Source organism: Pyrgilauda ruficollis, unplaced genomic scaffold (genome assembly GCF_017590135.1).
Source record: "Pyrgilauda ruficollis isolate IOZ18807 unplaced genomic scaffold, ASM1759013v1 scaffold25, whole genome shotgun sequence".
NCBI lineage: Eukaryota > Metazoa > Chordata > Aves > Passeriformes > Passeridae > Pyrgilauda > Pyrgilauda ruficollis.
In genome coordinates, this window is record NW_024523822.1 from 8,950,746 (window position 1) to 8,967,618 (window position 16,873).

The following is a 16,873-nucleotide window of genomic DNA, read 5'->3' on the forward strand; positions in this document are numbered from 1 at the left end:
CCAGCCTGCCAAGTTTTACCCTCTTCTTTATAAAAACAGGACACACCACTTTCACTGCTTCATTTCTTCTTTTGCATTATTGATTTTGAAAGAGCAACTTATAGAGCCAATTATGGGCTAAACTGGGTAGAAAATACCCTTTTTTATTCCACAGGTCTGCAGAAAGGGGAAAACAAAAAAGCAAGGCAGCAACCGTAGGATAATCCATCTGTGGATGGAAAAGCTTCACAGTGTATTTGCTAATTCACACAGTGAAAGTTTGTTTTACAACAAAAGCAATTTTACTGTCTCTCTTGTTTATGCATTTAACATTTAGCTTGATAAAGCATTTAAGTATTAATCCTGCAAAACTCCCAACCTCAGTATGGTTCTGTAGCAAATAAAACAGCTCATGTGTTAGTGCTGCCTCTTCCCACTTAAGTGCCATTGGCCATTTCACTGCAAACCCCCTATAGGGACACAAGCTGACTTGAAGACCCCATCAGCCCTGAGTGAAGACAGAATTATTTCTGTGCTGTTGTACACTAGACCAGGTTCAGATCAAGCAGCGATTTATTAAAAAAACCCAAACACTTCCCCCCTCCCTTTACTTCTATTATTTAGAAGGTATAGTCTTATCTTCTCTACAATCCACTAAAACATACTATAGAGTGGGATTCCAAATTGGCACTCAGGACGACAAACTTATGAAAAGCACACTGTACAAAAGAAACCATCAGAAGTAAGTCAGTGTTTAAGGAATTTTTATTAAACCAAGAATTTTATAATCCAAATTATGTTTCTTTGCTCAGCTATCAATTCTCACTGTCAACTAAAACAGTGGTGATAATCTGAGCTTTTCCACAGCAAAGAATTACAAAATTAAAGAAAGGAATGCTTTAAATTTTTGTACTGTGCTGAAAATTCATTTCCCCTGGGTTTATAAAACATTAATTTGTATTTTTTATTTTACTATTTTTTTTTAAATTTTAAATCAATAAGTAATCTAGGACTAGCATCTGTTTTGCTAGCCCCGGCGTTGCTCTGTACGTAAGCTTCAAAGTTTCCTTTCCTTTTTTTATTTATTTTATATTTTGCAATGTTTTTCTCAATATTTAATAGTTTTTCCATGTTTAGATTTTTTTTTTCTTCGGTGAAGCGAAGTTCTAGATTGTAGTCCCGGATAGCTCTGCAAAGAAAAACAACATTGTTATGTTTTCAAACAAAAGCAGCACCTTGTATATTTTCTACTACTGTACACCATGCAGCACTCTGGGCTTTCATTGTTTCAATGACACCTAAGTTCTTTAGAAACAGAGTATCAGAGGTCCTCCCACTTTTTAGGGGACACAACACTGCCTCTAGAACTGGACAGTCCCTCAGACAGCAACTGCTTTAAGCACACAATGTTACTGTGATTGACTGCGGGGCACCTCTACTCTTGAGGCTCTTCAAATAACTACCCTAGCAGTATTTTCCATTTCCAATTACTAAAACATCATGGAGCAGACAGAGTAATGGTCTCAAAGTATGGGCATCTTAGTTTAGGAGAGACAATCTATTCAGCACTTATCTCCAGAAACAGAAATGTGTAAAAATCATGTCTCAAATTCTTCCTCCAAAAGGAAAAATGTCAAATCAGGCACCTTCAAATGATAGCTACAAATGTGTAAAGCAAGTCTACAGGCAAAACCTAACTAGACAGAAGAGATAATATTCCTTTTTATCCTCAACTTCACATTTTTTCCCTGTCAAAATTGTTAAGGCACCACCATTTGCCTCTGTCATCCACAGTTAAGATACCAACCCTACAGAGAGCAATGAAGAAAAAAATCACTATTTTAACTGACATTAGATTCACCCAAATGTGAAATGAAGAAAATATACAGTTTACTTTTCACTAACTAGACAATTTTAGAATTTGGTAAGTGTATACAAACTATAGCATAAATAAGCTCTTTAATTTCTTAGAAAAAAGGGGGTTGGGGTATCATTTTAAGCTTATTTCAATTCCACAAGTTGTTTTCAACAGTATGAACAGCAGCATTTGACAGAATTGCCCGTTTTTGCACACATGCCTAGAGCTAACTCCAGCTAAATGTGTTGTTAGAAACAATGACATGTCAGTAGCTTTTGCTAACCAAGTGAGCACAGAAGCTTGTTTACCATAGCTGCTACTTCCTCTGGCTGCACATGACACAGAGCCTGGACACATGCTGCTTGCAAGGCCACGGACCAAACACTTGCCTTAGTCAACCTATGGAACTACAGTGGCCAAACTTACTTATTAAACACTTGGAACCCCAGTGGGATTATTAACTGCCTTTTGAGCAGCCTCTTTAGCTTGGTGGGCTTGTAGTACGGCTACAGCTTCATCAACCTGTTAAGTACAAATGAAACATTAATTAAGGGAAGCTCAGCAATTTTTGTATATTGAAGTTAATAATACAGTGGAAATTATGCATATAAACAATGCCTAACATCGCTGAAAAGAAAAATGAGAACATTAAAATTCCAGTTTATGCGATGTAAGTCACTGTCACCCTCTGAAAGAGGATACTCTTGCCCTGAGCCACCACTGCACTGCTGTTACTCCACTGTGCCAGCACGAACAACTGTTAGATCAGCTACGGAACCAGCGCAAGGCAAAGTCTGCCTACCTTCGAACGAAGAGACTCAGGAGACTCGAGCATGTGGAGGAGTTCAGAATTGTCAATCTCCAACAACATACCAGTGATCTTACCCGCCAGAGTAGGGTGCATGCTTTGAATAAGGGGGAATAGACGTTCACCTAGAAAGAAATAAGTTAGTCAGGGACAAATCCAGCCTAAATTTAAGGGATAAGGGAAACAAACTTGTTCTACTGCTAAAACCATTTACTCTGCATTTAAAGATTGAAAAAGTGTACTTTAACTGTCCTTCTGCTACAGTGCATAGAGAAAGGTATCATGTACGTACCTAACATCTGCTTTTGTTCTTGTGGAGGGGCAGAAGCCAACATGGAAGCAGTCAAGGGTTCCTGACCTTGCACATGGACAGCAGGCTGCAAATTAATTTAACATTTGAAAATTAAACTCTGGCTTATAATTAGGTGTAGCTTCAAAGAGCCAATATTTCACAACTCAGCATACACAATGCCTACAGTGTCAGAAACATCAAAGAAATTAACAAGTATGCCTATTTAATCAAATATTACCGGTTAGAGCTGAGTGATGATGCTGAAGATTATTAAAAACTGCTCCACTGAGGAGCAAGCACAAGAATTTAGGCTAAGGTATGAGGGAACTAAAAAGAAAAAGCAACATGGGATCACATCCTGTCCCAGGTGAACTTCGAATATCCTTAACTCCCTAGTGCTTTTACACTACTGCCTTGATGCAGAGCCTGAACTGCCCTCCCATCACCCTCACCACCTTCCTCTGCGAAGAACATCAGCAGAAGCACAGAGCAGCTCCCCAGACCGTACCTGCTGCATAGCAACCTGCGGCTGCGTGTTGAGGTGCTGCTGAGGATTGCGAACACCCGCAGCGTATTTGTACTGTGGTACTGTGCGCACGGCAGGAGTGGCTGCAGTAGCTGCTGCTGCAGGACGTGGACCCATCGTTTGTGTTGATGTATTAGCTGAAACAATAGTAACAGAATTCCATATGTTAATTAATTATTATTATTGTAATTATTTTGCCCAACAAACCAACTTGAATCAAATACCTAATTTAGGTATTGTGTTATAGATTCATCTTAATAGTATTGTCAACTGTCACATCACTGGTCACATACAAAGGTTCAAACCTTGAAATTTACTGGATGCTCATTTCCAGTCACTTCATTCATGAACAGTCCTTTTTACATGCTACTGGAAAAGGATCCAGGATAAAAAATCCACTTTGATTTCATTATAAGCTAAAGGACATTTGATTTCCTGAGCACATTATGTCAGTCATTCTAAAGAAGATACTTTTAGGAAGTAAATGGCTGTCTGATACATTCTGGGAGAATTACACCTTCAGAGAGGTTGTGGAATACCCATCCCTGGATACGTGCAAGACCAGCCTGGATGGGGCTCTGAGTACCCTGGTCTAGTGGAGGGTTCCCTGCCTCTGGCTTGGAGGCTGAAATACATGAGGTTTTTCAATCATTCAATGATTACAGTCAATTCTGGTTCATTCAGTGATGTGCTAATTTTGTATTCATGATACTGGCTCACAATAATAAAATATGCATATGTAACATATAGAAAAAATAATAAGAGCTAAAATTGTATAATCTCAATATTTCTACACGCAACCTATCATTATAATCGCTGCAACTATGTTTAGAAATGACAGAAGCCATCTTACAGTATTACCGAAGCACACACAAGAGTAAGTGCTTCGTCCTGAAGAGATGGGATCACAGCCGGAGTCTTTGCTGGGACAGTGTTTAAAGCAATTACTAGAAGGTGACATTAGCTTATTCATTAGGAGTACCACATGTGACATTAAACTTACAAATGTTTATTTTGGAAGATCATGCTGACCAACAAAATTGGACCAGAAGTCCAATACCTAAAGTTCGCACAAATCAAACTCACCAACACGCTGCGTTGACATGACTCGCGGAACTTGGGACGAAGCTGGTCTCATGGTACTGAACGGTGGTCTGGGTGCTGCCGGGCGGATTGCACCAGGCATGTTTTGGAATGCTGTGGTTTAGAAAAAATATACTGTTACATTCTGAAACACTGAGTGATGACAAGAAGACAAACAGAAGACTAATACAGCAATGCCATGAAAATCTATCCCAAAGTGCAAAGGTAAATGCTATGAAGTTTACAGCAATCACTGGAAAGAGGTAAAGAAGTGACTTACGATGAGGTCTGGCACCCTGAGCAGTCCAGCGAGGACTAGGTCGAGCAAGTTGAGCGAGCTGATTAGTAGGATAGTACGCAGCACGGTTCTGAGTCTGCCAAACACAACAACATCACTTAACTTTGTCGTCTGTGAAGGGCATGCTCAACAGCCCAGCACCCTCCCACTAAGAGATTAAAATGCTGAAATCACAGACACATGCTAACAGTTCTATTTACTGTTGTATCTAAGCAGATTTTCTATGCACTACAAAATATTCAGTTACTCATCTCTACACGTACCTGAGGAATAGCTGCCATGAAGTATCCTGAAGGAGGTGCTGGCTGGTAGGGGTTGATTACAGGATTAGGTACTGCTCTTACACTTGCCATCCTCTGCATGTACTGGTTAGTGAGATGAGCTTGGCGCTCCTCTTTACGCTGGGCTAGAGCTACATACAATGGTTTAGTAGCCACAATTCTACCATTCATTTCTGTGACTGCTTTGGTGGCTTCTTCTGGTGATGAAAAGCATACAAATCCAAATCCTTTGCTGCGGCCACCTTCCATCATCACCTGTCAGTACAAAACTCAGTTTTAAAACTAAGTCTTCTGTGTCACACCTATTCAACTTGCATGAGTTTCTTGTTTCAGCTTATTAGAAGTGAGACCACAGGTTTGCTTAACTTGAGTATTTTATAAAAATTAGTATTATTGTGTAATAAATAGCTAACTGTTACCCAAATACAGATGAAAATCTCATTAAAATTATAACGAGCACAATATTACACTGAAAGACGTAATTTTCTCACACTATTCTCACTACTTATTTTATTTCAAGAAAGGATGATCAATGGTGTTTAACCTGACATATACAATGATCAAGAAAGCTGATGCCCACATTTACAGTGCGTCACATCTGTTACTGAATGAAATTAACTTTTCTTTGGTGACAGATTACTACTCATTTTCAGAGAACAGATGAGCACAATCTATGAACTTTACCTTTGCACTAGTGATTGTACCAAATGGGGAGAACTCTTTTCGGAGACGCTCATCATCGATCCCATCATCAAGATTTTTCACATAAAGGTTTACACCCTAAGAAAACAGGCAAGTTATTTTTAAAAGCAATTGTTCTGTGTAAATCTCAGAACTTCAGATAACAGAGTTAGCCCTCTTGATTTAAAAACTGAACCTGGTATCTGGTGATCCTGTCCTGCTTCATTTGTTCAAACTTGCGCTTCAGCTCCGTCTGTCTTTCCACCTTTTTCTGAGCCCGGCCAACATAGATTTGTTTTCCATTGAGCTCTTTCCCATTCATTTCATCTACAGCCTTCAATAACAAACAACAAGTTAGCAGTGCTTCGTACTCCAGCATTTTTCAGACACAAAAAGTGCAATCCAAATTAAAAATCTACATAAGGATACTAGAAAAAGAGCTAATACACCTTAAAACACCACTAATTGAAACAAAATCCCCACTTATGGTAACATGAAAACTGCTTTCCAAGTATGCTTCTGTCTGTTGAAGACAAGTTACAAGGGATGCAAACCACTTTTTTTTAATGTGAAGCTGTAGGAAAAAACCCAAGTTGCAAGAACTACTTCTCCAACCTTATCTTGCTAATGGCAGAGAAAAGCAAAGAGCAAGCAAATAAAGTTGAAAATCATTAATTCACCTAGTTCTGTCTTTAAAAGTAACACCTGAAACTGTAACATCTACCAGATCTTTCTATACCAAATGTTAAGCTACAGATGATATGTACAGCTTTTTTTTTTCACTTTTAGTCTTTCATTAAGGAAATAATTAGAAATATGAAAATGTGGACTTCTTCCCTTCATACTGTTTTAAATTACAACTCTTCAGATGTAAAAACTCTGGCATATATTTACTCAATTAATTTAAAACCAGAAGTCACCAGTTTATTGTATATGTTTATGATCAAAGCCATTAGACATTTTTACAGAGATACTGGAATTTTGTTATTTAGAACACCCAACATGTGATTCTGACTACAGTAAGAGAAACTATTTATCAATTAACGTACTCAAGACTGAAAAACTGAGATGTTCTAAAGGCAGACAGGATTTGTTCTAATCTCTTGCTTGTTCACTTCAGTACTGACAAATCACCAAAATGCCTTTTGAAAAGCAAACTTTGTTTTTTCTGCACTGCATTTTTTCCCTGATGCTATGTCCCTACTGTCACAGTAAACTGACATATCAAAGCAACCAGCTGACAAAAAATTGAGTTATACAGCACACTGGCATGATACAGACATATACACAAACAAGAAGGACCCTTTTTTCAAAGTTACCCCTTGGAGTAAAAAGCAACACTACAGGGCTCTATGACTATTTTCTCACAGTTATGCCAAACATGCTTTATAAAACTAATAGCTTTCCTGCTGACTTTGCAGAAAACGCAATTCTTTCTGCCTTCTGTGCAAAAGGCAGAAAGGCACAAACATTTTGTGCAACCAAACCGGATCTGATGATTCAGAGATGTAGTCATTTACTATGCTGTATATTGCTCAGCATGTGAGAGTCCAAATACCACTGAGATCTTTAAGCCCAACTACAGCAGGTTTTAAAATTATTCAAGACTCTCCATTTCTACACTAGTTCCAGCTGTATCAGAGTATCTTGACTTAATAGGCTTCTCAGACCAACTGACATTTGCTCATAGGAAAGCATTCTAAATGACACAAACTCTGCTAAGTAATTTATGCAGTGAGTACCTCTTTTTGCAGTGTCCTTAACCAATTAAAAAAACTTAATCGCTCACTGAAGCATATTATTTGGGTCTCAGTTACAGGATTCCTAAAATTAAGTCCAAAAACTTACTTTTTGGGCATCTTCATGTCTTTCAAAACTAACGAAGCCAAAGCCTTTGGATTTTCCACTCTCATCAGTCATAACTTTCACACTTAGAGCAGGACCTAAAAAGAGAATAAAATACTTATGCTTCATAGACAGTGTATTCTTCTCACCTTTTGAACATTCTCTTTAGAAGATAATATTCTGTTTATTTCACTTGTATTACAAAGGACTCCTGCACTAATAACAGTGTCAAGTAAATGTCATCCATTAATATGAAATTATTAATTTGCCCCGATGAACTTCAGCCATCATAGTGAAGTCCACCATGCTGAATTTCTTTTCTAATGCATTTTCAACCACAAAGTGAATGAAATTTGTTTCATCATTAAAAATTATGACACTTGAAAAGTATTAGTGCTTCCATGTTTGAAGCAGGTACTGAAAAAGCCAGAGGAAGGCCTTGCAATTAGGTATACATTCCACTATTTACCCTGGTGAAAGGCATCCTAGCTCAGCAATTTCATAACCTCTGAAAAACTGCAGTCCACAGACTCAATTGGAAGTAGCCAATTTAGCTGTAGCAGTTAAATTCGCTACTGTTTCAACCACAGATACTTGAAGAGCAGAAAGGAATTTCCTGTTCGTGCTGTTTAAGGCTGCTACAGGGTATCTCTTGTACAAGGCTTTCCCTTGCTTTACATAATATCCACTGGAGAACAGCAAAAGCATACAGGAAAGAAAATAAATTTAAAAATAGGTGAGATGAAAATAAAACGTGAAGAACCTCTAATGGTATTAAGGGATGTGCCATTTCCTATTTTGATGGTAACACATCATATACAACATTACTACCTCATGATCATATGTCCACCATAATTATGTCCTGTGCGTAACTGAGGATCAAGGCAGAATCTCATAGCTTGGTGCTGGAAGAGTTCCTTATAATTTTCTATTAGGTCAACCACCACAATGCAACCGATTAACAGAGGTAAGTTTGCAGGTCAATGAAAGCAGCAGTAAATTCATTAGTCACACATCCTGTAGGTGCATTTATAAAATCAATCTGTACTAAGCCAGAGAGAACATTGCAGAACCCAAAACACATTACTTCCAGATTACTGAAAACAGTTCTCATGGCAGGATTAAATAGGATATTCTGCCTATTTAAAATTCAGGTATTACTGCACTTTTGAATCTGAAACTGGAATTAAGTACCAACTTTTCAGTAACCTTTATTACATTTCTACATCAACATCAGACAGCCCTGATTTCTTGTGTTTCAAGGCACTGTACAGATAAGATACATATATTAAATTGAAGTTCACTTGTGTTTATGTAAATATTAGGACATTACCAAACTTGCCAAAGAGTTCCTTAAGTCTCTCATCATCCATGTCTTCTCCAAAATTTTTGATGTAAACATTGGTGAATTCTTTTGCTCTGGCTCCAAGCTCTGCCTCACGCTCCTTGCGGGATTTAAACCTTCCAACAAATCTGGTTGCAGGAAGAACAGAGTAATACAGATTAAAGCAAGTGTCTCAAGGTTTAAAAATTTACTTGAATCCTCTGGCATTGTATTTTATTCCTAATTGGTCTTGTTCACTATAGGTATGAAATGATAAAGTATTTATGATAAAACTCTTGTCAGAAAAACAACTCCACTGTCCTTTGCTACACCAGCATGTTTATCCCTGTTACAAGGCATGAAAATGCTTTCAAGCCACTGGTGAGATTGTTCACTCTTATAAAACAGCCTTTAGCAACAAGAGCTCGACAATGGGAAGAGTACTAAGAGGCTGAACAGGAATTCTACATAACAGCATAATCCCTAAAAACAGCCTAAAAGCAGTTACTGCTCTCTGGTTCACTTTTTAAGCAAGAGATATTTAACTAACTCCCTAACACACCTCTCTAGCCCGTATCAAATACTTCAACTTGCTCTTGAGTCAAAGACTGTTGCAAATTGGCTGGGAACACCAGTAGTTATTCACACTGGCAGAAAATGAGCAGAACCTGAACATAACATTCTGCAGCCCAAGGACATGCCTTAGCACAGACTGTACATGGCTGACACTGATTTCTGAATGTAGCAAACTCCTACTTTCAAATTTTATTGTAGGCTCTAACTTTATAGTCACAAATTTGGCAAATGTGATACAGCAGCATACAGTACCTCAGTAATTTTTAAACTTTGACAATTCCACCTAATTTATAGCAATCAAGTATAGTAAGAATGAAAGTGCAATGTGTTCAGCAGATTTTGATAGTGAGTGTTTTAACTGATTTCTAGAAGACTGGTTTGAATAGAAATTTAAAGCAAAATTAACTCTCATGATCTATTTTACTCCTGTGCTCTTATGACTGCATGTTGACTATTTTTACTAATTTAAAATTTTGTAACAATGGACGCTGAATAAAACCATTCACAATATCTCACTCAAGAACAGAACAAGCAGCAAAATTAAAGATTCAAAATATATGATTTCCCTGTATGTGTCCTGATCTATCCATCTCTACATATAAAAATAATTCCTGATGGTAAACTGATGCTGATTTCTGTTATCCTTCTTCCAAACCCTCCTGAGTATTTAGAAAGCTGTTCTTTTGCAATTATACCAAACACCACAATGATCGCTTAGGCATAGCTATGAGGCACACTCACTCCCCCAGCCTAAATATTATTAAAGAAGTTGCCAAATAACATTTTTTCCTACAATGTAGAATACTGATAATGTTTAAAACAGTACACTTCTGTAAGTTTTATTTTCTACTTCCTAAATATGCCTATTAACACAAATTCATACAAAAATATTCGTCTAATCTGACCAGTCTTTAGTGCCAAGTAAGCACCCTTTAGTGCGAAGTATCAGCTGGCTCCAAAATATGGATAAAACACTTATCTCACAACTGTTATAAAAGATGTATTATTCAGAATACTCAAAGGATTGTATTTTATCTCTGACCAATAAGATCAGAAAACCAGGGAAGATCCCAAATCCTCATTGCAGTATTGGCTTGTAAGACAATTAATGCAGTGATTTTTTCCCTCTGGAGTCCATTATTTGTCTTTTTGACCTTACAATGACTCCAGAACAAGCAGGTGATACAATTCTTAAAATCCCTAGCACTAAAACTCTACATCTTCTTAAAATTAGAAATTTTTAGAACAACCTTCCTTTCCTAGATAAGCTTTTAAATCTCTGTCTGCCCTACAATGAATTTCAGTTTGCCGATGCCAAATGCTTATTTAGGTACTTACACTTTGCGGTCATTAAGCAGCATACCATTCATTTTTTCAATAGCTCTTTCTGCAGCTTCCTGTGTCTCAAAATGCACAAATCCATAACCCTTGGATCCATTTTCATCACACACCACCTATTAATGAGAAACCTTGTTGTAATACCCATGGAACGTTTCTGGCATAAACTGAGGAGTTTGTGTGTCAATACATTTTATTTTCCACTAACCTTACAAGACAGGATGTTCCCAAAAGCAGAAAATGTGTCATACAAAGCTTTGTTATCAATTGATTTGTCCAAGTTTTTGATGAAGATGTTTCCTACACCGCTTTTGCGCAGAGATGGATCGCGCTGAGACCACATGATGCGCACTGGTTTGCCTTTAATGACATCAAAGTTCATGGTGTCCAAAGCTCGTTCAGCTGTAAAAACATGGAATTAGTAGGAAAAGCTAGTTATATTAATAAGCACACAAATATCAGCTGAAGTACAATTCTTTGTAATATTTTTATTATTTCAAGTCCAGCACCATCACCCAAGCAGCAAACCCAGGCCTCCAGTGTACTCTGCTGTATGCAAGGAAGAACTGGCAAAAACTCATCAGCAAAAGCTGCACTTTGGAAGGAGCACAAGTCAGTTGAGAAAGCGGCAGAAATCTCATCAGCCCTTAAGACTAGATCTGTGAAAAGATGCTATGGTGACAGGAGATAAAGCAGCAAGTGGCAGCTGTTACGAAGTTTTAACATTTGTGAAAATCAGTGGCTTCTCCCATATCACACAGATGTATATTGTGTCAATGAAAATGCTTTTAGGGGTACTGCTTGTGCCTATAGGAGGCCTTTTGCAAATATTAACATAAGAACACCTACAACCCAAATACCCCTAAACTGACAAAATTTCTTTGCTAAACTGACAAAATTCCTTCATTCAAGCCTTATTCAGGCAGCTACTCCACACAACTTCCTCAGTGACCAAAAAGATCTGTAATGAAATTCTGAGCAAGAGACAGCTCAAAGAGATTCAAACTGGCACTTACTTAGTTTAGAAAATCTGAAATGATACATATATTTTAAAAGCTCACAATGAAATACATATGAGCTCAATGAAGGAGCAAGCATTAAAACAGCAAACCTGGCTAATATAAACCAGGTTTTGTTACTCCAATGGAGTAGTTTTTCCAGTAGAACTCCTTAACTAACTTTTCAAATTCTGCATGTAAAATTTCTTGTGTATTTAGATGGGGAAGTATCAAGACTTGCTCATTTTTCACATGTCCCTTCAAAGCCACAAGACATGTCTGTGATGTTATAACTCATCTTGTGTATTTAAGCACAAAAGAGCAACAGTTCTCAAGGACAGCAGTTCCTTTTCATCCCTGTTCCTGTAAGTCTGGAAGAACACAGAAAAAAGTCCCAATAAATACCTGAAGTCACACCCATGGGTACTAACTCACTTCACTGTAATTTGCAAATATCAAAACAATAGGATGTTAACAAGACTGAAATCAGCTTAGTGATAGTTTAAATACAGCAACCGTGTAAGTTAATTTTTTTTGGAAGGACCAAGGGCCAATCACATTGTGAAAACCCCTATTTAATGTTTTTGTTCTTTAAGTGCTGCTTTTGTCTTGAGCTATATTGTTGCATGCCATGGGCAACGACAATTTGCAGTGAGCCTGGGATTCAGCTGATATAACATGTTTTATATCCTTTCTTGTGACATTTTCAGATTAGAAATAAATTTAAAGATTATATTCTCTGAATAACATATAAAGAGATGGACATCTAACATTTTAATGGGGGAAAAGATTATTGATACTATTACCATATTTACATGACAGTAGCAACTCAGCAACTTATTTAAACTGGAGCCACAAAAATTAGATGTCAGTCTTTTAAATAAGTTAATAAAGCTTTCAAAAACTTTAATATAAATTAAGCAGGAGAGAAAAGGCAACCTAGATAGTGTTAATGAGAAACAAAAATAATTGGAAGGCTCTATACTACAAAAGGGGGTGTGGGGGGATGAGATAAAAAAAGAAAAAAAAGGAAAAAAGAAAAAAAAACCTGTGGGTATCAGACTGGCCACAGTAGAAACTTGTAAGACTTCACTACTGCTCTGGAAGTCATTGGAATTATTACTGCCAGCACCAATAGATGTGCCAGCAACAAACAGTTCATTATTTCCAGAAGTAGTAACAGGGCTTCCTTTACTTAAAAAGAGGCTTTTCTAATTCATGCTAATTGCTTCTAGAATAATCCTGACACGCTTCAAAAATGTGTGTTCCTAGACACATTTCCCAGCTATCTGACTGAAAGTGGGTCCATGGGTCCTTTGCAAACATCACCACTCTTAACAAATAGCGAGCCTGTGTCTTAGACCAGCGCCAATTCCTCCACGAGGGCAGCATGGAAACTTCAACAGCTCTCCTCATCTTTTCTTTGGAGCAGAAATACAAGAAATTTAAGTTTTTCTGCCGAATCAACACCACACTGTCATTCCATGGTACATTTCTAAAACATTACTAGACTCCATCTACAACCAGGTACAAGCTACTCTCATTAAAATTCCCAACGAGTGCAACTGGCTCACTTTCATTACATTTCAGTCATAAAAGGCTGTGCCAGTTGCAGGAGACAGCTCCATTCAGCAGCGAACTTGTTACCAATGGACACACCTACCCGGGCTGTACTTCTGCTGATTCTGCTGGAGCTCTCATTCAATGACTCACCAGCTCCCATTTTAGTCGTGAGCAACTGGACAGTCCACTTCAACAATTTCAAAATCACTCAGAATATACACTTAATGCCAACCTGTGCTGAAGGTAAAGAGCAGTAGCTATGAAAAAAAAAAAAAAAAACCCCTCTGGAAACATAACCATTCTAAAAATCCAAAGGATTCTGATGCAGTTTCAGATTACTCAAGAATGTTTCCAGTTTAGTGATTAAACAAGATTGCCTGAGTTTTACTCAAATTTGAGACGGTGACTCAAATTCAGAAAAGTCACAACTCTGACATGTGTGCATACCTCACACATGTGTCATCAGGCCTAATTAGTTTTTAGAAGAGTTTTGAGATCCCTAGTTTACAGACAGCTGGTGATGTCAAGCACACCTTCAAAGCTATTTTTCAAAACCCAAGATAGTTGTTACTAGTTGTTCAACAGGCATAGACTGAGATGTAGCTAAAAATCTGGCCAAACCAATAAAAGGTACCTAGTTTGGAATCAAAATAACACCAGGATGATTGTAAGAATAACCATTCATCCTCAAAACTCCTATTTCAAGGTTTCTGTAAATGGACATTAAAAAAGCTCCCAGACTACAACAAGTGTACACAAAGCCCCCAGCAACTGCTTTCTAGGTATTTGCCAAGAATATAAAATTCTGAAAATCTTGAGTAAGTATAATCTCACAATACTATTGAAGTGTATTTTAAACAACTGCTTCCAGATATGTACCAGATGCAGATTTGATAAAGATGAGAAATAATTTTTGCTGAACTGGACGAGTTATAAACTAAAATATGTGTGTCTCCCAAAGCCTGAAAAACAACAGCCACAACATTTGGAGTAACATATGTCTTCTAAGAGGCATACTCAAAATCTGAATTAAGCACTGCCCAGGTGAAAAAGCTCTGTTTGTTCCCACATTTGACAAATTACAAACCAAGTCACAAAATGCACCGGTTGCACAACTAATGACAATGATAAAGTCAGCCCTTATGGAACTCTGTCAATACTAAGGAGAAGCAGCATTTAAATCACCTTCACCTTTTACCCTGACATTATTATATCACAGTAATGACCTATGCTAACCCCTTATTTTTCTGAGAAACTGTACCAGACATTTTTATTTAATGAAAGCCAAGTATGTCACAACAAGCATTCAAATCGTCTCATCCTAAAGCATGGCTGAATAAATCAAAAGCTCCCTGAACTGAGAGAGCTGATAACAGGTGGAGTATCTGCCTATTAAGAAGATGAGGCAGTAACTTTTACTATGTACATACAGATACCATCGGTACACCAAAGTCTGATCTGATAGTGGCTGTATGCTAAAGCTAACTCTGAAAGCCAGTTAAATCTAATTGCTTGAAATGTTTGTAATTTAAGTATCTCACTTTCATATGCTTGAAAATAAAACCATTATAATGGAAAACTGTTTACTTAACTGTATTTGAAATCACGTATCTTCTAGTTGGCCAATTTTTTTTTTAATTGGACTCCACAAAACCTAGGACCAGTTACAGTAGGTTCTTTTAGTGAAACACCCTCCAAATGGATCACACTGTGTTTCCCAACGTGACCAGAACTGCAGAGAAAGTTTCTTTACCGATAAAACTTTGGAGAAGTAGCGTAAAAACACTTCATGAAAAAACAAGTTTCATAAAAACGCGGCTCGGGAGAAACAATGTCAGATAATTTACTGCGAAGAGACACGAACGAGAGCAGAGCTCGGGCTCCAGCTACACGAGCAAGAAGCACAAGGAGGCCCGAGTAGTTTCACGTCCTCCCCGCACGTGACAGACCTGCCATGGTGTTTTAACAAACGCTTCGGCCTGGACGCCTGTGAAACTACCCAGCCACGCCGGTGCGTCCTACTTCCTTCTGCCGGCCTCTTAACCACGCACTCACACACGCCCAGCTCCTGCGCGGTTATTAAAAGGTGCTAATGACCGCGGTGTTTTCCTCAAGCTACCCTTCATCTCGGCCGGACGTGAAGAGCCGCCCGCACACTCATCCACAATCCCCTCCCCGGTAGCGGGGGCAGCCCCGCCGGGTCACCGGGGCTCCCCCGCCCATCGCCGGGGCCCCGCGGCCGCTCTCGATCCGCGGAAGCGCCTCCCCCCCGTTTCTCCGGCCGCCACGAGGCGCGGGCGGCCCGGGCCGCGTGTAAGCGGCGGCCCCACCGCCAACTTCCCCCGCGCCCCGCCGGGTCCGCCCCGTCCCGGGCGGCAAAATGGATGCGGGGCGGCGGCCGGGGAGGGGGCAGGGGACAAACATGGCTCCGCCGGCGCCCGCGGCCCGGCACTCACCGTCGGCGGGCTGCTGGAAGTTGACATAGGCGTATCCGAGCGAGCGGCGGGTGATCATGTCCCTGCAGACGCGGATGGAGAGGATGGGCCCGGCCGGGCTGAACTTCTCGTAGAGCATGGCCTCGGTCACGTCGGGGTGCAGGTCCCCCACGTAGAGCGAGGCCATGGGGTAGCTGGGGGCGCTGGGGTTCATCCTGCCGCCGTCTCCCGGCGCGGGGGGGGCGCTGACGAGGCGGAGGCCGCGGCGGTCGGTGCGAGCGGGGCCGGCGAAGGCGGCGCGGGGCCGCTCGGACTCAACGGCTGCGGCGGGTGCGGCGGATGGGCGGGCGGGGGTCGGGTCGCGCCGTGCGGGCCGGGTGGAGCTGGCGGCGGCGGGTGCTGCGTTCGGCGGGGTCGGGCTCGCTGTGTGTCTCCTCTCGGCTGCGCCGGGTCCGGGGACTTCGCTTCACCGGGTTATTTTATATCAAACCGGCCGTTTGCAGAAAGGTTGTCGGGAAGGTTGGATGAGGAAAGAGGATTATTTTTTTAAAAGGTTTTTTAAGATTTTTGGATTTTTTTTGGCTTTTTTAAATATTTTTTTAGTAATAAATGGTGCTGCGGGGCCGGGCCGGCGTGTCCGGGTGGTCCGGAGCACACGCACTGCGCACACAGCTCCGACGGCGGCCGGGGGACAAGGGGGCGGCCGCCGCCCCGGCCGCGCTCTATATATACCCGCCCCGCCCCCCCGCCCCCGCCGCGCGGGGGAGGTCGCGCGCTCGGGGCCGGAAGGGGGCGGGGCTCGCGCCGCCGCTCGGCGCGTGCGCGGGAACGGAGTTGGGGGGGAAGGGGGAGGGGCGGCGAAGGAAAGTTGGGAGATGCTGTGGATCCCGGAGGAGTGTTGTCCCTGCGCCGGGAATAAAGCGGGGTTAGCGTTTAAGCTCTGCTCTGGTCGTTCTTACATTAGGCGTGTTTTATGGCTGGGCTTGTG

At 40.4% G+C, this 16,873-nt stretch overlaps 1 protein-coding gene across 2 annotated transcripts; it reads right to left on the reverse strand.

Annotated features, from left to right (window-relative positions):
* Positions 1–726: 726 nt before the first annotated feature.
* PABPC1 (poly(A) binding protein cytoplasmic 1) lies at positions 727–16,625 on the reverse strand. 2 transcript variants are annotated; one of them, XM_041470595.1, is made up of 15 exons: positions 15,907–16,625; positions 11,098–11,291; positions 10,890–11,005; positions 8,985–9,124; positions 7,655–7,749; positions 6,003–6,140; positions 5,810–5,905; positions 5,108–5,380; positions 4,827–4,920; positions 4,550–4,660; positions 3,446–3,600; positions 2,938–3,022; positions 2,640–2,770; positions 2,264–2,359; positions 727–1,168 (listed from the first exon to the last, which is right to left on the reverse strand). In XM_041470595.1, exons 1-14 carry the CDS (start codon positions 16,097–16,099, stop codon positions 2,267–2,269), a joined length of 1,914 nt encoding a protein of 637 aa, XP_041326529.1. In that variant the 5' UTR covers positions 16,100–16,625; the 3' UTR covers positions 727–1,168; positions 2,264–2,266. The 2 variants fall into 2 exon arrangements, with proteins under 2 accessions (XP_041326529.1, XP_041326530.1); XM_041470596.1 differs by lacking the exon at positions 15,907–16,625 and adding an exon at positions 15,400–15,423.
* Positions 16,626–16,873: the final 248 nt, after the last annotated feature.